Source organism: Ylistrum balloti, unplaced genomic scaffold (genome assembly GCF_031769215.1).
Source record: "Ylistrum balloti isolate Yb309-2 unplaced genomic scaffold, AGI_CSIRO_Ybal_v1 Utg369672, whole genome shotgun sequence".
NCBI classification, from domain to species: domain Eukaryota; kingdom Metazoa; phylum Mollusca; class Bivalvia; order Pectinida; family Pectinidae; genus Ylistrum; species Ylistrum balloti.
The window spans coordinates 1,442,892-1,465,338 of NW_026781917.1; the positions used below are offsets into that span (position 1 = coordinate 1,442,892).

At 33.7% G+C, this 22,447-nt stretch overlaps 1 protein-coding gene across 1 annotated transcript in view; it reads right to left on the reverse strand.

The window, feature by feature from the left end:
• Positions 1 to 4,207: 4,207 nt before the first annotated feature.
• The window catches only part of LOC132562484 (protocadherin gamma-A4-like), a 52,666-nt gene continuing 34,426 nt past the window's right edge, over positions 4,208 to 22,447 (reverse strand). Inside the window, exons 2-6 of the mRNA XM_060227232.1 lie at positions 16,260 to 16,336; positions 13,558 to 16,171; positions 7,767 to 7,943; positions 5,310 to 5,445; positions 4,208 to 4,894 (exon numbers count right to left, since the gene is read on the reverse strand). Coding sequence (XP_060083215.1) covers positions 4,488 to 4,894; positions 5,310 to 5,445; positions 7,767 to 7,943; positions 13,558 to 16,171; positions 16,260 to 16,336 — 3,411 coding nt within the window. The 3' untranslated portion in view covers positions 4,208 to 4,487. The remainder of the gene's footprint in view (positions 4,895 to 5,309; positions 5,446 to 7,766; positions 7,944 to 13,557; positions 16,172 to 16,259; positions 16,337 to 22,447) is intronic.

Sequence of the window (22,447 nt, forward strand, 5' to 3'; positions counted from 1 at the left end):
CCTGTGTTTTGAATCATTACATGTATACAAATTCTTGTGTTACCATAACTTAATTTATTTATCAAACGAACCCCTGTGCAACTGTTTACATCAACTATATCACGTGCAGATGCACTGTTAGGCTTACTAAACTGAAACAACAAATTGAAAATTAGGGTTAATTTTCCTTCAAGGCAAATGAGTAATTCTGGTGATGCAGTTTAAAAGTGATCTTTGACCAAGGAGTGGTTTATATAAATTATCAGTTGAGATCTGGGGAAAGAGCCTTGAGTGAAATTCGCGATGTAATATATTCCAGATTCAGAAATTTACATCCCCGGTGTCAATTTCTTCAGTCATCCCAAAGGCAAGATAAAACAATTGGATTTAAATATATTCTGGTATTAATTTTCACAGCCTGGAACCACAAATCTGATTACTCCTTGGGAAAATAGTTGAGATATTCCTACACTGTAGTTTTTTTTGAAGAGTTAAAATATTGGAGCTGCCGTTTTATAAATTACTGTAGATTCTGATTTCTGATCACAAAACCCAATGGAGAGTGCTAATTAAGTCCAGTGTATCATTCCGTGTGTTTCATTTTACTAGACCGTTTTCCTCAGGGATTAAGGATCTTCATACTAGCAATGCATTAAGCAACAAGCTTTCATCAAGTTGTGTTGAAGTACATAAGGAAAAGTTGCTTTGTGTAAAATCTGATCAAAAGGAAAACATGAAACAAAGACCATAACTGTCTAAATATGATTGGGAAGTAAATGAAAAAAAAATTGAAAATAAATGAATAAATAAAAAAGTTATTAAATTATTTCACTTTTTTGTTTTGTGTCTTTAATCTTTTTTGAATTATTTTACATACATTATATTTGTGTAGAAGTCTTTTTTTAACAACCTCCCAGATAATATGTATTCAACAAAAATGGTCTGTGGCACAGAATTAAAACACAAGCCTTTCACTAACATAGGAGGATGTGATGTGGTGCAAATTGATTATACACTCACCTTTGACCTTGGCAACCCGGGTTTGACCCCCAGATCAAGGATGTGAAAACGTACAGGTCCCCTGCCAGACCATGTGGGTTTTCCCCCAGGGTGCTCTGGTTTTTCCTCACAGTAAAACCACAGGAATATTTCCACCTGGGAGAACAATGAGTGTTTTATATAAGTTACTTGTCTCAATTTATTTTTATTTGGCTAATTGTTGTTAAATAGATAAATGTTGAGTTTATAAACATTTTACAAATTATCATAGCCCTTCAGAGCTGGGTTTTCACACTGTACTTCAATTCTAGAATATTTGTGAACATCTTAATTTTCTTGATAACTGCTCAAGTGAGGCATACATTCTAAGTCTGAGCTTTAACTTTCAAATTGATGACAAGACCTTTAGACATAATGATGGTGCCCCTTATTCTTTGTGAACATTTCACTTTATAGGGGTTCAAACAATATTCCTAATATTTCTGACATTTTGTTAGAGTTTCTGGTTCTGATCAATACTCCATGCTATGTATCATGTATTATTGTAAAGCATCAATTTGATTTCAACACTTCCTCTTAAATATTTTGTTTAAAAAATGAAATATCGCAAAGGTTTTGTGAAACAATATCTGTATTCATGGTTTGCATGGCGACAGCTGAACCACAAATATAAACAGCAAATAATATCATTAATCGGCAGATATACTGACTATTACTACAAAAAGATATTGCAGAAATTATTTGAAAATGTGAAATCATGGAAGAAACAATTCAATGAATGTCAGATTTAATAATGATGAATAGCATTGCCATGAAAGAAAGATTTTTAAGAAAAAAAAATGATCTAGAAACCATACATCCAACAGATGAAATTGTCAGTATTCAGAAAACGTCTGAAACAGTATCGTCTGGTAACATGTGACTCTGCAATGTGTCAATTTTCATTGAAAATGATTTGTGATTAGTAAATGGACATAGATTATCCTATAGCATGTGTGATCAGCTGGACTGACCATTTATTCCGGACAATGCCCAGTGTAATAACATAGAGCTGGACAGGTAAAACTGACCATTAATCCCACTTCAGCAGCTGGACAATGTATCAAATTAATACTGACCAATGACCATGTTTATAAACCCTTGTAAGCTTAACGAAAAATTCATTCAAAAATCATGATAATTTGTAAACTTTTGAAATTTTTGGACAAGATTTTGTATAATGTAAATTACACAAATTTGATTAAGGTGAACATGGGATATGAGCAAATTCTTGTAATGAAAAGGAAGAATTTTCTTGAAAATTTGAATAAATTTCTTGTTAAGCTTTGGCAGGTTCCATCAACATCAGTACGGAACTTCCCATATGAACCTGCCTGTCATGTGATGTGTCTGAGGTATTGCTATCCTTGGATACTGACTGGCATTAGTCAACAGATAACAAAAGCAGCCATATTGATTATTCAGTATTTATTTCATGTTGGAAATAAAGTTTTATGTAACAAGGCAACGATCAACAGTAGAACATATAACAGGTTTAACATGGATACACATGGTCCCATAAACGGAATTAGGAATCGTCTCATTACGTGCTAAAGCTGCCCTTATTTCTCCCGGGGAAAATCAGAGGGACGTTAACAGTGACATATATGATGGGTCTTGGACCGCCCACCTGTATCGAACATACCAGAACAATGGTTTACCTGTACAGAATGTACCTGAACAATCTACATTTCTTAATAAGGTATTTCTGTAGTGATACGGAGGCTGACGCATGATGTGATGCCACGGACAAAATCAATATTTTATAGGCAGAGAAAAGCATTTCGTTTCAGTACAAAAATTAACATGTCATCAATCAATGACGGAGATGTGGAGGGTGTTTGATATCTCGTATTCTGCAGCTGGAACAATTCCAGACTTTTTAATCTATGGTCAGGTAGATGTGTATATTTACCTTATTACACCACACACATAACACTTACCAACCAACTAGCTAAATAGGACAGAATTATTAAAAAGAAATTAGACTGGAAAAATATAATACTTAAATTTTCATTTCCTTAAAATTTTCCCAAAAAGAACTCTGCATTATATATATATTTTTCTAGTATGAAACATGCCTATATTTCAATGAACTTTTCCAGCAGAGAAATATTAATGGATAATGTTTAATAATAGATAATTGCAGAACAATATTTTATTAATTCTCTCTACTTCAGAAATAGGACAATATGTATTAAATCAATTCCTGTTTCAATATGAGTTATAGATATTGAATTTACTGAATAACTGACTTTCCATTTAAAAGTGAAATTTCCTGTATAAATATAAACTTAAAATATTTAATGTTTTGATTAATCACAAATATACTGAATGATTTGCACTGATACATGCATACCTTCTCAAAATTTACTAAAGGAAATTATAAGATACTGAAAACTTTGATATGCTGCACTCGGCTATTGAAACAAATGATTTGCTACTTTATCTATCTTTGGTGCAAGATATTCTCAAATAAATCAAGAAAAAATACTGAAAAAAAGAGAGGAAATCTTTGTCAATTATTTTTACAAAAACAGACAAAAAATCCCTAAACTTTACCACTTTCTGTATTTAATGTCAATTACATTACTTTACCAAACCTTTCCCTCAGTAATTATTCCAATTTTCTACACATTTTAATTAAGACACTCAAGTTCCGATATTTTAATTCTCAATGATTATACATGGCTTATCAATTGATACATTTTAAGTAACCCCATTTTTTTCCTTTTCATGAAAGCGACTATTTCAAATGTATCAAAATGAAACATTGTCTGGCTTTTAATGACAATTATATATGATACGACAACATGCCGAACTTGCAGAGAAATGAGATTTAGGCCACCTCGAGCTGATTATTTCAACTCATACCTTACAATAATAATTTCATGACTATAGAAAATATATTTGTTTATATGCTAAACCAGAATTGTGATTGGATCAATTGCAAAATTCATATTCAATTGCTGACTGTGAATAAAAATTTACAGATAAATAACAAATATTTCAGCGATGAGATTGATAAGAATATAAGATGATAAACATTTAGTAGGATATTCATGAATATTTCAGGAATATTCAAATTTTTTATGAACCAATAGAATCCTGGGATATATAAATATAAAAATGCCTTTCTGTATCACATGGAGACATGGATATCACAATCGAGCATATATTTAGCCAGGAAACATGTAGTTGAAAATCCCTTTTAGTATCTTGAATCTCAGTATTGTTTTGTTCAATTTTCTTTTCACAAACCCTGTATCAACAATGGAGTTGCATAAATTTGAAAAGTTGTTAAAGTTCATTTTTTATAGAATTAACTGTTCCAACTCACAATGGCCACAACTGTATCAGCATTGTGTATCAACACATACAAAGTAAAATTATTTCAAATTTGGCACATGACTAGAGTAACCTATTCCAAACAGAACACATTTCGAATCATCGCAATACAGAAATAATTATCACACAAACACATCATGCACTTTTTCAAAATGGAGTTCCATCGGAAAATCATCATTGTCAATTGTATAACTCCCTGATGTCGTTGTATCATCATCGTCATAACCCGTCGCAATACTGTCAACAGTTTCATCCACGCTCAACCCTCGTTGAAAGTGTCCGTATGTTGGAACATCTGAGCCTACACTACTGTAGGAAAGTTTTTGTTGACGAGGGAAGGAATAACATGGCTGAAGCTGATGTTTGAGTTCCTCGTGGAATCGTTGTGGAATAATTCCGGAGTTAATTCCATTATTGACTTTCCTTCCAGACATGTCCATGTAATGATTTGTCTGAGGAATATTTCTTTGGAATTTTTCTGTGTTTCTGAAATTCCGACTAATTGGTGGAGGCTGACGTCTTAAATGTTCTGAAATAATGAAAGTAAGAATTATAAAGTCTTGCATAACACACATTTGAATAAAGATATGATGTTGTTGGATTTCATATTTTGTCATTCACAAAATCTCAAAGGTAACATTATACATTAAGACCAGGTTCCGTTCGGTGATGTAGATATTCATTCTTAATCTACCGGTCTGTAGGTATTGTCATTCCACTTTCCCTTGCAAATATTTTCCCACATAAGCCCTTCCATATCTATCGCTGTTCAGTAACACTGCAAATAGTATTCCCATGACCTGTAATAAGCCCACCCCATGACCAACGGAGTTAAAGGTCACCGTTTTTAACCAAAGAACAGAAAAAAGATTTCTTTCATACTAAATCAAACATGATAAAATGGAGGTTTCCACATTTTACCAGAGGTGTGTGACAAAACTCACCTGAGGTATGTGACTGTGTGATGCTCTGTACCTCCTCCTGGTCACTAGCACCCCGTCCACTGTCACTGGGTATGGTGTCCCCCGATGTGTCACTGTTATCGTCTGTAGATTTCTTTGTCTCTCTGTTATAAGGGAGCTGAAACAAAAGCAAAACACATGGTCAGCATTGTAAACTTAGGAATTAAACAACTTCTACAATAGTTCACATGTCTGTTACTGTATCTGTCCAGTAATAAGTCCATGCCTGTTAATAAGCCCACCCATATCTATCCAATAGAACTACTAGCAATGCTATTTCATAGTCCTGTAATAAGCCCATCCCAGGTAATTTTAGCCAAATAATGACCTCCTGACCATATTAAATATTGTATCTTTTTTTCTGATATCATCTTTGTTTGAATATATAACAATGGAAATTTGCTCATCTAGAAAAAGTGAAAATTCTACCTAAATGGTTTAATTCATTCAGAAGAAACAATTAAATGTACATTGTGTCAAGAACAGAGAAATTTGGTTTCAAAACTGGATAAAAAAAATTCTGAAATCTATCTTTTTCAACATGAAAGTGGAAGCTGCAGAGTTTTCAATTATATAATTCAAATATTACAACTTTTACAAAATACTGATATTTAATTCATAATTATCAGTGATCAAATGCCAAGTATGAATTTTGAAGATGTTATGAAGATCAGGTGTTTTATGACAAATCCTAAAATCTTTAGTGTTCCGCAGTTCTTTCTGTCCGAATCTATTTCACAGTCCTTCAAACCACAAAATCCCTTCACTTAAATTCTGAGCATTCCATGATCTAGACTAAGTCATGTCATTTCCTGTCTATTTGGGATTAAAGTAAAGGTAATGGCAGCAATTCTTTCTCCAGTGATCTCATGGTTTTCTGACTGATAGGTAAAACGACCATTTGATGATCCCGTTAACTAAAACTAATTTTTGTTTCGATCTCAATTCACTGTATATGAGGACATCAAGTCAGATTGTTCCCTTTTACAAAGACACGGAGAAGTTGGGTGATTGACCTATTTTTAAGATGGATGAAGAATTTATTTCCTAACTGATGAATAGGATGTATGGCATTAATCACTGTCACAGGTGAAAAAGGTGCGAGTCAGGAGAAAAACCTTAACGAGAATTGTTTACTGTCATATACACATCCTCACTCCCTACAGCTAACAACGACTTTGTTTCATGTTAAACGTTGATTTTCTGATAACATTGACCACAACAAGTTATCCCAGGATCTGTACTACATAATTCAAATAATCTGCGATTCATTTTTCCAGATCATAGAACTTGCCTGGTTGTTTGTTTCTTTTGTCGATGTTAACAGTGTTGATAGGGATCGTAAACACTAACTTTGTGAGAATTTTTTGTTTGAGCTCGGCCCTTGCTGTCCCACACATAAACCTGGACATTATCGCTGTGCTATTGTTTTCCCTGAATGGTAAATCCACCACTTTAGTTTGTATTGTTACCTGGAGATTTTTCACTGATACATATAGTTACACATTTCTCGTTAACAGGTATGCCGAGTATCACTGGATTGATTTTAACACCTGCCAAAACATGGTTGTCACCAAAATTGTTGTGACATAACAAGACAATGCCAACCACAGCATCCCAAATCTACTGTTATGTCGGCTAAAAGGGGCCATTCTGGGACCCAGACTCGAAATCAATTTTGAAGTACAATAGCCTTGGGTTGTATGATTAACACCGAACATAGAAATGTTATAGCAGAATTAGTGAAAACCCCATAATCCCATAGAACCAATGCCTGATATTTATACAATAGGTGTTTCTATAGTGTCACTGAGAGGAACGTTTCATCACTATTCTGTGAAATGGAACAAAAGAGATAGTCCTACTGATCATTGTTAGTGAGAGAATAGGGACACTGCATGGTCACAAGCTGGACAAACTGGTCACTTCATTGCCCACATGTTTGGGAAAATCCTCATCTTTAAGCCTACTTATGACTATAAACAGTTAAAACTGATTAATGATATAATGACTCCTGTAACCTTGGAATCCCTCCATGAGTCATTCCCTACTTAAAAATGTGAAAGAAAAAAAAAAGGAAAAATTTTGGAAAACTGTTTTAAATTCTTTCTATCAACTATGTTGTATTAGATAACAATGTTAGATCTACAGAGATTTTTCAAATTTACAAGAAAAAAAATGTTTCTGAAACTTATTTAAGACAATAACAGGTTGTTGAAAGGAAAGTAGATTTTGATAACAAAATCATCTGTTGAAAAAATATGCAAGTTCCACTTTCATTTGTTACCACGAAATAAAAAGTTTTGAACAGGGAGAGATAAAATCGATTTGAAAATTCCCGTCAGTATCAAAAAATTCCATCAAATACGCAACATAAAATTGTAAACATCGTTATGTTGTTATTGATACTTTTTGTATAATTTAAAAATCAAAACACACCTCTACATGTTGATTGGCATAGGCTTTGTCATGTGACTGTACAAGAGCCTGGTGAAGTCGTATCGAAGCAAGGCGGTGGAGGTCGGACTGGTGGACGTCATTTTGAGGCGTTTCACAACGCTGTAGTGTGCCCTCCTTACTGCCAGAGTCTGTGTGGTCGTATGAAACATGTGATGCCTGTCAAAAACACACAAAAGTTCCCAAATGTCATTGAAAAAAATTTAATTTAAAAACAGAATATTCAAACTTTCATTCACCACAGCTAATGAAAACTCATCTGAGAAAAATGAAAATTACAAATATGCAAACTTTGTGGAGGTTATCTTAATAAAATGCAGCCATGTTTTAATTTTTTATACAAAATACCAAAACAAATTATCTAAATATACATTTACAATAATATCAATAAAGATTTTAATGGTATGCTATTTTGTTATTCCATGGACAGATGTTACAAAAATGTTTGACCAGTACATCCAGGTAACTAACGAGTCAGATATGATAATGTGTTTTTTTTTGGTGGTAATGCATCAAATGATACATAAACCCGTCATGAAATAGACGCCAGGTAAATGCATAGATACCTACAGCATCTCTTACTTCCTATATGCAAAACATGCTATCTTTTCACCTGTTGTAATTATTACAAAGCATATGTCAGGTGTCACACAGGTAAACCTGCAGGTAAGTATATGTAGAAGTATATGTAAGTGACACTGATACACCTGTCACAAAACAGTACCTATAAACAACACATATTGTTACTTCCTAGTTTGCCTGTCAAACACAAGCACCTGGTACATCAGTATCTGTACACAAAATCAGCAACAATATCTACCCCTGCCAAACTCCTTATTTTCAAAAAAAAAAAAAAGTGAAAATGGTACAGATTTTTAAGGTTGTATGCTACATTAAACATTATCATGATTTTGTATCAGGGTTACATCCCTTTAAGAAATTTGATTTAATCATAATGCATTGTTAATATTCAGAATACACTAACTGTAGTGTACATTTATAAATAAGAAAATATTTTACATGAAAGCACTAGCATATGTCTTAAATTAGATTGGTCATATATATAGCATACAGAGTACCATTAACCTGATGTTTATAGGAAATACTTTAGAATAAGGAAGTATACAACCACAGAATTTTTAGACAATATTAAGCATATATTCCAATTCTGTATCTATTCCCAATGTAAAAAACCCAACTTTTATTTTATAAATATATCAATATTTAAAAGGTTAAGGACTACAACACTGCAGAGATGTGTTTTGGAGCTGTTATAACATGAGGTGTGACCTCTGTCATCATCAAGATGTCTATGCTATAAAGCTGCCTTGGTTGGATGGTTTTATTATCATTACCTTGGACAGGCCCATCTTCACCAAATAGGAAGAGACAGGCTCCTCTTGGAAGAAAAGTTTTCCCACATCAAAAAATAGATATCTTTCATATATCAAAGTTATATATTATTTTTGAAGATGATTTTTTATTTTTTTTTTCATTTTATGAACAAAAAAGCAAAATTTTATGGATAAAAGTACTCAATATTTTTGTGGATACTCCGATTTTAACCTGCCATCTATGTTTGGAGCTCACAGTTTTTTAAGCTTTTAATTCTTAATTCTGAGATGTTTGGTTGTAAAAAATATCCTTTATTTCCTGTACAGAATTTTATCTTTATTCTGGTTTGTGTTTACTAGTATTACTAGTTCTTTTAACACATGAGTTTTACACTGAAATGCTGACACTAATTTCCAATTGATGAAAAAGCCCAATTTAAATCTACTGTACTCAACAAACACAATTGTTCCCAGGTTTAATCCCCCTTTAAATAGAACTCTTCACAGTTGGAGGTTAAAAGATTGGGATCTTACACCCAGGTCCTAAGCCCCTTAAGGATAAATTCCACATTGGACTTGAGACATTCTGGGGACCACATACCGATGTAGCTTTCTGAGACATATTCCATATAGAGTACACATTGTAACGTACTAACTTGATAAGATATATTTAGTCTGAACTTCTGAAGCTTATTTTGATGGAGAAAAACATCAACTATTTTACACTGTCACAATGACAAACCATTTATCATACTTAAAACAGATTAAGGTCTGTCCATCAAAGAGAAGTTGTAATTTTCTCTCTATGCAATAAACAAGATCTGATGTACATTTATTTAAAAAAAAAAAAAATCTGTTTAAAAGCGATTTGATGCATGACTCTTAATTCATGATTTCTCAATAATGGTTAATATAGTGTATTCTTTAATTTCCTAAAGTCTTCAAATTATCAAAGCATGAACAACTTTTACAGCTGAATAATTTTTCTTGCAAATCTAACATAGATGGAAAGATATTGCTATCATTATTCAAAATACAAAAAAGATATTGATAAGATTTGACAGGAAGTTTCAATAAATTAAACTCTCAACAAAAATTTGATGTTTTTGCAATAGAAATTGATTCAAATTTCACAAAATGGAGTGATGTCAGCTCCATAATGAAATATGAAACAACATATTAATCCCAATCTATACATTAGCATATATCAGATTTAATATGTTGCTTTATACATTGTTGTCAAGATAAGACCACATCTGTTCAACAGTTTTGAGAGATATGAGTTGATTTGAAATTTGAGAGTCTGGGGTTATAATCCAAGTGTGTGCTTATTGAATAATTTAGCTTGAGGAGGTAACAGTGTCACAAGTGTAGTTATCCTACCCTGTCTGGACCTTAGATTTAAACACAAAAAACATCATGCAAGTCTTATCAAATACTGCCATATCATACAGCAACCTGCACTCTCCACCCCAAAATAAAGACTTCTCTTATATTAAAAAAAGACCATTAAAATAAACTAAATCTTACACTTTTACAAGGGGCGGATTAAATTTTTCAGAGATGAATTTCAATATGATCTTTTTGACAATGCAGTTATATTCAAGTCACGCAATCCATGAAAAGGGCCCCATATTTAAGTAAGTTTTACTACCAGTTTGGTAAGATAATCTGTATGAATAAATCTGATATGTGTTTGTCCATTATATGTCTACAGACATCATAAAACACACTTGAGGTGGCAAGCGTGTTGTCCCATCCCCTGCAGCTTGGTAAGGGTGATGGCCGCCCATCAAAGGGTGTGACTCGGCCCTAAGGGGCCAGATTTATAGCTAGTCCTTTTTCAGTTCTTTTGGTAGCACATCAGTCAATAGTACAGAATCAGCCTTAGGTATATACACTAATGCTGATTTGTACAAGATAAAGAAGTTTTGTGTTCTTACAGTTCTACTAAAAATTCTTTGAATGATCGAGGTGCAATATTGAAAGGAGAGGTATCTGTTTATCACAATACAGGGTAGCACCTATCTATATAGCACAATACTTAGCACAAGATATTATCAGCACCAGACTATCTGTGCAGCAAAATCCCAGAAAGCACTTTATTAGTAAATTACAACCCTGTATAACCTTTGATCCATTATCGTTTTGGCTAGTTCTGTGGACATAAAACTTAACCACCTGAACATGCCTTCAACAAACCACTGATGTAGATATCATTCTTATCATTTACTAGACAAATCTTCTACTCCAAAATTTTGTTTATGATTTCTGTTTTTTTTAAAACCAAATTCATTGATGAATATAAATTCTTTTTAACCAAGACTTAAATTTTTGTTTTGAATTTTTCAAATATTGATTCATATATACAAATTGAACCAACCATATTACATGTTTAAAAAATAAAAATTATTTACTTTAATTATGACCCCTAAATATGATCTTTTTGTTTAAAATTTTAATTTGGTATTTACCAGATACTCCTTTGTTTCCTATTTTTGTCCTGGTGAAGGGACACATATTACATTTAGATATTGTTATCAATATTATGTGTTTTCCCAGAATTTTGTTCCTAATATCTGTACAAAATGGAAAGATTTGTATCACTCTACAGTTTCACTGCCCTGTCAAGAGAAATGACAAAAACCCGCAGAAGGGCCATATTGTTAAATCCCCTGGCTTAAAACTAATGAAAAATTTCCTGAAAAGGACAAACACTTCACAGATTTATATCTAAATCAAACATTTCCATAAATTTCATAAAGCATGTCCCAGATGACATTTGTCTTGTAGCATTTGTAAAGCAGGTACTTGACACTTTAGTAGAAAGCTGAGCCCCTTCAAAGAACACTCCCCTCCACATGTTTGTGAGTTTACACACCAAGCAGAGACCTCCCTCAGAGTTTCCATATTCAAACATTTCTCTGGAGTGTGAGAATTTTTTCTCCATCCCCCCACCCTATCCCTCCCAAAAACAAATTTAGAACTGATTCAATAACATTCAGACAGAATTTTCATATGAGCTGTTTATCTAACTTAAAATCTATTTAGATTTAACCAAATATTTTTCCTGTGTCAGATATGATAAAAGTCATGACTGTACCGAAAAATAAAGTTTTAGGAAAATAAATTTGCTCCCTTGGATAGTCTGTAACTATGTGGCCTGGGAGGTTTATTGTGCGTGCTGTCTACACACTCCAGCGATTTCCTTGTCCCACGACAGGTTGACAGAGTTAGTTAATAGGTAGGTAGAAAAGACAATTCTTCCCCATCCATCAGCTAATGATATCAGTCAGCGACCAAATATTCTTTTATACTTTTTCTTAACCTTTTGCTATAACGAATGAACACTTTAAATGAAATAGTTTTGTGGTGATGTAGCTAGTATTTGTTTACAATTTCGTATAGTGTTAGGTAATTGGAGAAATCAAACATGCTAGTATAGTATACTGGCATATGGAAAATCTGCATGCTTGGAAATACCCCATTTGGTGTTGAAGTCTTTCACGTGTTTTATTTCATAAACCATTTTTACAATAATATACTGTTTTTTAAGTTAATTTTGTCCATTCAAAAATATTAGATGTCTTTTAAACGCCATAATATACGATTCAGCTGAACAGAAGAAATTCTTGTAAATGTGGAAGTATTGAAAAGTTTAAGAACATCATTGGCATGGAAATAATATATTTTCTTTTATTTTATTTTTTAAGAAGAAAAAAAACTGCTTAAGTTATAAATTTGCCAGAATTGTGAATCACTATAAGCTTGGTGTATGTTTCAATAAAATGGAATGTCTCGCAGTTCTCTATTATTTACATGTAACCTATAACAAAATGTTTTGGAGCTAATGAATACCTATCATGCCATGACTTAGGAACTGAGAATAGAATAATTGTAACACTGCACAGCATTGCTTCATTACAGAAATGTGATCCGAGATGTATATTTCTTGTTTGTAATCCCCGCTGGGAGAATTTATTTCTGATAAAATTCAGAGTTTGAACTTCTAGAAGACAGGGACTGTAATATATTCATATACTCTCTAAAGTATAGAATGGGATTATTTTTCTTTTCACAGAATATCTTTATTTGACATATTACCATTTAATAAAATTTTTCAAGAAATGTTTTGGTCTTGATCAGGTATTCCACTGTGAAAATCATTAGCTACCCAAATCTCAGAAGCATTCATAAGGTTTACCATTTAATATCAGCATGAAGCATTTTGCATACAAAAATATGAAAAAAACCTTAGTATTCCTTCTTTTGTTGAAATTAGAGTAAGCGTTCAAGTAATAAACTGCTATAGTTAGTTTTATAATTAGAACAACATTTAGTAATTTTTCTCATTTCCATTCTCTTTTAAACATATGGTAACTTCTGAGACTGTTTAATGATGCACCCACAAGAATTATCTTTGTTTCTAAGAAATATACCTGTAATGTGTTATTGCTGGAAAGACTCATTCTGTCAAGGGCAGGCTCTGTCGCATAGCTATACATCCCTACTCCAACTCGTTCTCCTTGAGGACTGTACAGATTTGGGGTTGCTTTTCCAGTAAGGTTGGATGATTTTACCAAATTTTTTTCTGCCTGTGGTTTAGTTCCATCTAATACTAAGCCTTCGGAAAATTTCTTTCGATCCAAGCGTCGAATGATGAAAATGGTCACAAGAATAGTAGCAGATAGTACAAGCGTTACCACAACAACGGTAACCACGATGGCCACATTGTACTTGTTGACTCCATCTGAAGGTGGCATTGTGGTTGCCGTAACATTTTTGTCTGTTACCACAATGGTCAGTTTGGTAACAGATGACAAATATGGGGTACCTTGGTCCATCACAACGATTTGAAGAAAGTATCTGCCTCGGTGTGACTCTTGCATTTGTCTGGCTACAATCACTTCTCCAGTGATACTCAGCACATTGAAGAGATCCGAATCATTTCTCTCCTTCACCAAAAACAGTAATTTCTGGTTCAGGCCAAGGTCAAGGTCATGAGCCTGTATGACAGCAATAATGGTATTTTCACGTGATGTGTAAGGAATATGAACCGTGTCGTTAGAAATGTTGGGGTAAATGATGACTGGTGTGTTATCGTTACGGTCACCAACAGTCACAGTTACCTGGACCGAACTTTCCCTGGCCGGTATACCATGATCAGTTGCCAGGACATTGAAAACGTATTTGTTGACCACCTCACGGTCAAGGGATTGTGTGGTGTGGATTGAACCATCAGGCAACACAAGAAAAGGCACATTGGAGTTTTGAGCCAGACTGAATGTCACATAGCCATTTGAGTCAGCATCGCGGTCAGATGCATACACTTGCATCACGTAAGTGTCGATTTGCATATTCTCCTGGATGAGGGTAGTATATGTAGTTTCTGTAAATTCTGGTGAGTTATCATTTTCATCACTGATGTTCAACTCAATTGTTGCCGTTGATGACAATGGTGGATCGCCATGATCTGAAGCGATGACTTGAAACTTGAACAAAGGGGTTGTTTCCCTGTCGAAAGCTATGTTTGAGAATATCCGTCCAGTATTGTCAATACTAAAATATCCTTTGGAATCACCATCTAAAGTATATGACAATCTTGCATTGTCACCTTCATCAAGGTCATTAGCTGTGACCTGTATGATGACCTCTCCATTGTTGCGGTTCTCTGGAAAGGTTACAGTATACACAGGTTTCGAGAATTGTGGGTACTTGTCGTTTTCATCTAATACAACGGCAGAGAATGTTTTTGTGTTGTTTAAGGGTGGAGTACCTACATCTTCACAAAACACCGAGATATCATGTTGCGCTTTATTTTCCCGATCTAGAGGCTTGTGGACAATGACCTTATATTCATTGACCTCTAACCTTTGAAGCTGAAAGTAATCCTCGGAATTTGAGATTGAGCATGTGACAATCCCATTCCTGCCTGTGTCTGGATCAGTCACAGCAACATGAGCAACGGGTGACCCCATGTTGGCGTACTCAGAAATTTTGGCGACATTTTGATCCCCACCATATAGCAAATTAATCTTAATTTCTGGTGGGTTATTGCCGGAGTCTTCCACATGTATAAACACATACACTTGTGCCTTTGAAGGCTGGTCTCCCTTATCGTAAGCCTCCACGATTAATTTGTATGTCTCCGCAGGCATGAGAGTTTGAGCAACTGCAAGTTTCCCACTTGTCAGGTCCATGGTGAAAAGAGCCTGGATTTCCGGTCGTTGATTGGTGCTGATCTTGTAGATAACTTCACCATTTTTTCCCACGTCTGGATCTACAGCCTTCATCTCTAAGATGACGGTTCCTATTGCAATATCTTCTTTCACACTGACATTATACGACTGTAAGGTAAAGGTCGGAGGGTTATCGTTTTCATCCTCAATGGTAACATTAATATTGAGAACTCCAGTTTTTGGTGGCGAGCCTCCATCTTCTGCTATGACTTGAAGTTGGTAGTGGTCATTTGTTTCACGGTCTAATTCTCGTGTGACCTTGAGCTTCACATCGGTGCTGCCAACGAGGTCAATTGTAAATTTAGTGGTGAACGGGGAAGTTGAGGGTACAACACTGTAATTTGTCACAGAGTAACGCTTACTGTCCTTGTCCTTGGCACTATCTAAAGTAAACTCGCGACCAATCTGAGACGATTCAGATATAGACAGGTAAAACATACCGGCGTGGTCGAAACTTGGAGCATGGTCATTCTGATCCTTAATCACCACAGTAACTTGTATCTTTTTGAAGAATACGCCAATGGTAGATTGGGCAGCTACTTCCAACGACAACTCACAAGATTCCGGGGTAAATTCACAAATCACATCTCTGTCTAGTCTGTCATTAGTCGAGATAGCACTTGTGATTTCATCTATAGAAAACCGAAATGTGTGGGGATGATCCTGAGAGAGAAAACTGTAACGGAGGTTAGCATAATCATCCGAGTCCGAAAGTTGACTACTTAAATCCACATCCTGAGCAATGATTCCAAGTATAAGTGGGTTAACTAAATCCTCAGTTACAGTATAAGTATGAGACAATGTCTCCGTATAGCTCACAGAAAATAAAACAGTTATGAGAAATGAACACAAAACTTTTGCCATTTTGAAAATTAAATCCAGTGTATATGAAATCTATCTACAAAGGCGTATATTCTGATTTTATGTCATGTTCCTGAGTGTCTCTTCTTCTCACATTCCCACGCTCAGCCTCCCCAACCTACAACAGAAACAAGGCTGATGTTTAAATCCACAGCAAAAACATAAATAGATACATATATATGTATACATATCATATTAGTTTCTAAAGAATACACACCAGACAATAAATAATCTTAAAATATGATGTGAAATAAATAATGAGATGAGAAAAACATGTTACCTTTTTGAATGAATTGATAAATCCCAAGTTCCAAAAAAAAGTGGGAAATTAATTATATATGTGTTTTCTACTTAAAGTGTACACATGCTCTCCGTTCCACTGTAAACTACAGACCTACAGCTTTTACTATGTGTGAGGCACAAATCAATGAGAGGCTCCACCCACAAACCACATAGCCAATCACAGGCAGTTATCATGATTAAGTGAGATAGACCAGTCAATCAAAGCTACACTGTCATAAAGTGGTAGGGCACTCATGTGTAACCTTATGGCTCCTACACTAGGGTGAGCTGTGAAATAACTAGCCCAGACTAACAGGTTGTGGTACCTACACTCCCCGGGGGTGCCAGTCCACAGATGGGTGGGGAATGTTACACCTAAACACACCTATTTACAGGTGTGAAGTTAGAACTTGACTATTACACCAACATGTGCTACCTGTATTGGCCAGGCTTTGATATAATTTTGGTTTTATGTGCACAGGGAGCAAGCCGTGAAATAGCTTTCATTATACTAGGTTTTACTGCTGATGTTTGTATCACCTTTCCTCACACCCACAAAGCCTTTCTTACAAATCAATAGAAACCACAAACACACTTTACCAAATTATGAGAAATTAATCAAGAAAAAAAGTTTCAGCAAGGTTTTTTCTCTGAGTAATGTGTGCATATATGAAGTTTCAAGACTGAAAAACAAAATAAAGAGAGATATCTTTCTACACAAAGATTGTCAAGTTTTCATGTATAAATAAAAGATTATTAGAAGAAATAAAGAAATAAACTTAATCCATTAATTACTACAACAAATATACTTTTATTAATCATTATTACAAAGTACAGTAGTAAACATTTTTCACTTGTAGTATGATGATTGTACTTAAAAAAAAAACAGTTTCAGTTATTATTCAAGCATAATTATTAATAAGAAACACCTTTTCTTATTAGAAAGATCTAGTTTGAATACCTAATCTTTTTATTAAGGGCCTGACACCTTTCATTTTTTAAATTTTAAAACTAATATTTAACCAGAGTGGCAAGTCTATGGTGAAATGGAATCCAAACCTTAGCATAGCTGTGATTTCAACCAAAGAAAAACATCAAATTTTAAGTAAAAGTCTGATACACTTTGCTTTTAAGATAAAAAAAAAATCCTTACTTTAACCACATAGGTATTTAAGAAAATAATATTTTGTCTCTTCTATAGTGGTCACTTGTAGTTCCAGCATATGCTTATTTCGTTGTCAGTTTCATTATTGTAGGAAATATCACAGACGTAAATTTCCTGTTTGGGTTGGTCAAGCTGAAGGTGTTTTGATGTGGGAAACTGGACACTGGCTACTGGGAGTGTTTGTATTACTACTTAATGACCTCACAGTAGCGGTAATTGGATGGAGGAGAAATCCAAACTTTACTCAGGTACAGGTGTAAATAAACCATTTATGTCTCGTTTATTTACACAACAAACACCGACAGTGTGACCCCAAAGTTTGAATTCAAGTCCAAAATCAACATTTTTACAGAATAGTTCTTCCTTATTGAAAGTGTTAGGTAAAGTAATCACGTCTCATACTGGCTTATACATACAAGCAAAGCTGTGACTTTCATATAATTTCTTTCTGAAGCGGGTATTAAGTCTGTATTTTCAATTTAAAGGTTTTGGATGACAGTTAATGTTCTGGGTCCAACTAACAAAGGAGAATTAAAGAAATTATTTAGCCATTTATTACAGTCAATTTCCCAATTTCTATTCCGATCACCGACAGAAAATAGACAACAAATTTTCCTGACCAAGAGATTTATAAATTAGCTATCGTCACAGTTTTTTAAGCCTACAAATTGTCAGTTAGTCTCTGTTGGAAGGGTTGGATATGGACAGGAATCGTATTGTAATTTGTTTTAGATGCCTTAGTCACACGGGTCAAAAAATTGTGACCCCGATTTTTACAACTCCACGATCGTTTGAGCACAAATCGACTCGATACTCTGTTAAGTGCAATGTAAACCTAATTCTATTGAAATGGTCTCCAAATCTGATCAGGTCGATCAAGCGTTTGGCGAGGTGAGATATAACACTGTGTTCAATGCCAAAAACACTAGACAGAGTCAGAATAACGGTAGCGTTGTTCTTCTGTGAAAAAAGTATTTAAAGGTTTTTACTGACCCCGTACTTAGATGTTTTTCCGCGTGTGGTTAATGAGTCAACACTTGTTTAATTACTACCCTGTTATAAGTATTGTTTAACAGTATCAAGTTCATAATAGCTTCAATCTATTTGTCATTTCTTGTGGTCGGGAAAACCACCTATTAATTACACATTTTTATCAGTCTACTAAAAACAATTTCATGACAAAAGTTCATAAATACTCCACTCAAAATTCACACTAAAATTTAAGTTTTATTGACTGTGAATTGTCAACTTGAAACTCTTTCAAAATCTACAGTTTCAATACTTTGGTTGATATTTGATAAATTTTATTTGAAGTTGAAACTTGAACATTTGTTTTTGTTTTAACAAATATTGAAATAAGGAAAGGAAAATCTCTTTTAACATGATATCGCAGTAAAATCAAACATATGTATGAAAGCTGAAGTATAGCAAAAAATGTGAACACTTTTGTGTGATTTAGATATATTATAACCAAACCCTTTAAGTTTACAATTTCTTGTCATAAATATTGATAAAGAAAAACACAACAGAATTTTGTACATTTCACATAAACAATGAACAGGGATATGACATAATACATTATCTATAAATACAAAACAATTGTCACCATTATTTGAGTCAGTTCCGTCTTGACACCTTGCATGCCAAGTCAACACTATTTTTCTAAAAAGTATCAAAGTAGGTCACTCAATAAAACTTGTTTTGTCCAAAAGATATTTTGTGGCCCTAAAAATATTTCATTTTGTTCTGATAACTAATGACTGAATAGAATTGGGCCAAAGTTTTGATATTTGATCTAAATATATATAGCATTTGTTAATCTTAAAGGTTTCAGATTAGAGATGCTTTAAACAATGAAATTTATGAACAAAAAAAACAAAAACAAAAAAAAAAAATGAAAAAAAAATTAGGTACATAGATTTACTTAAAAAAGGAATTAAGATTAAATACAATTTTATAGTCAAACAGAGTCACAAGGCAAAGCCTGAGTATAAAAATCCTCCATGAATTATGGTCACAGTGATCTACTTTTGCTACTGTTCTATTCCACATCATTATAGGCTTCTATAAGTACCTGAAAATTAAATTTTGATGTTCAATACAAATTTAAAAAGCACCCTTCAAGCAAGTGACCTTTCTGCAATTATTGCTATAGGTCTGATTTCATTTCTGAAAAAAAATTTGAGAAAAGAATGTATGTCGTTAAACCTTGAATTTAACTCATATGTGTTATATATAAACTTGCGAAACACATAATTTAAACTTATACTAATCACTCTGACATAAGTGCATGAGGGGTCTTGCTGTGGGAGGTAACTGCATGGGAAAGATCCACATGGTTGCACAGTTGAACCCCTTTCTTAGCAAGTTTGTTTGGGGAGTCAAACCCCCTTCTGGTTAGGTGAAAGGTATGTTCATTACCACTGTGCCAATATACCTTATACTGCATCAACCCTACCAGTTTCACTCAACAATGTCACCTTTGTTCTAGGTGCTGAGTGTAGGTAAGTGATTTTGGTTAATATACGGGAGACAATGACACACTGGTGTCTTAACATATGGTTACCTGATCAAACCCACACCTAGAATTAACAGATACAAGCAGTTAGCCCTATAGACACGACCCTCACTACTGCACCACCACATCTACCTTCATAAAGACCAATGTAGGATTTATACTCCATACAATCTATATACCTGTTGATAAGATTTCTTCCATCAAAAACAATATTTAGTTCAAGATTCATTTGATTTTGCTTTCTATTTACAAAAATAAGTCTTCCAATACAACTTTTTCTCAAATTTTTTTTTGTAAATGTTGACTTTTAATCAAAACTAATTTTAGATAGGTAAGCTTTAATTACAATTAATTTTAGATCGATGAACTTTAATCAAAATAAATTTTATATCTTTTTTTTGTAATGATGATCACCTTTAATGAGATATAAAGTGCTGACTGAAATATCCCTCAATCTGATTATGAATTTCATTTTAATCATATTTCTTCTATTGTCCTACTTTTAAATTCCAAATGTTAATTGAAGGTATATCATAATTACCTTTACCAATAAATCTTGATCTACCTGCCTAAAATCTACAGCTGTACATTTTGACACACAATATGTAGCAAATATAGCACCTTCGTTGAAGGTCAAAGGTTAAAGTTTAAACAGATCATGCCCTAATTAACTCATCAGCTAAAATCCTATCCGTTTTTTTTTTTACATTTTTTATTGTATGAATGATAATTAAAATCTGCATGTAGAAGATGATTATTTTTCTAACCCAATACCCATAAACCCATGGCTATCACTTGTTCTACTTTGACCTTACTATCTGGTTTTTTTTACAATAAAACATCTGCCCGAACTGATGGTTTTGGATTCATAAACTCCAAAGCTCACTCGAACAATAACGATACAGCTAGGACCCTTAATTAACTCCAAGAGATATAACTGCATCAACAAATTAGCAATTCGAGTAATTATCAGTATGTTTTACACGTACCTGAATTACCTGCTCCTGCGGGCGATGACACCCAGATAAATGAACAAATCTCAATGTTTACCGTTCCAACTGTGTATACCTGACAAGCACATTATCCTCTGTCTCACCAGAGCTATATGCTCTGTTCTTGATGATATTATGGTACCTGGCTAAATTAACCTTTCTGGATAACTGTCCCTCACACTGTCTCAAGATAATACCAGTCTGATCCGATCTCATTTACTTCAAACGCCAATCACTCCCTTATCATATCTAAACTTAATAAAGGATCATTTTCAAATTTACTCAGCAGCGCTCCCCGACAACCAGTTTCTGCTGATTACAAGGACTTCTGAGTTGTCTAAGTTGATGTTTGGGATAAGATTTCAGGGTTAATGGTGCTTTATGTAGGTGATACTATGTATATATACTCAAAATCTCCCTAGATATATATATCTTTATTACTGTCTTAGAAACAGGCTACTCTAGAAAGACTCCCCTACACCAAACAATGCCATGTTCCATTTGTAGAATTATTGCCTGTACAAGTTGAAGCAGATTGGTCAACCAGGCAAAGAGATATCAATATCACAGATATGATGTGTATGCATACACCTGTGCAGAATATGTTCAATATTTATTGAAATACATGTATATACCTGCATCGATGAATATTTCATTTCAATATTATATTGTGTATTCATAAAAAACATTGTATTAATACTATGTATATCCATCAAGATTGAAAATATTTATTGACCGTCTTTAAAATCTGGAAATTTAGACTAGTGTAACAATGAAAGTGTAATATGCCTTGAACCACTTAAATATCTCAATACCATAATTACACATATCAGTTTCACATATCAGCATTACAGAAGTTAAATTTGACAGCATTTGAATTTCAAAGTATATTAAAAAATTTATACATCAAAACTAAGGAAACATCTTTCATGATTTTAAAATTACACAGATTGTTTTAAAAAAAAAAATAACTATCACCAACCAAGAAGAAATGGATTTGAATTACCAATACATAATAAGGTCTTTTCCTTATCTGAAATAGTTGTACATGTATATCACAAACCACTTTAGAATAAAATCTTAAAAAGAGCTAAAATGGCCAAACCACATACTTTAAAATGAGTATAATATTATAGATTCCTGACGAAATGTGTGAAATTATCTAAAAGCCGTAAACCTAAGTTGTCTGTCATTTCGATAGCCCAAACGTAGCCAGGTATTAAAACACAGGGCGACATCAGAAAGTGATGTTAAATAAGGTGACAAATGATC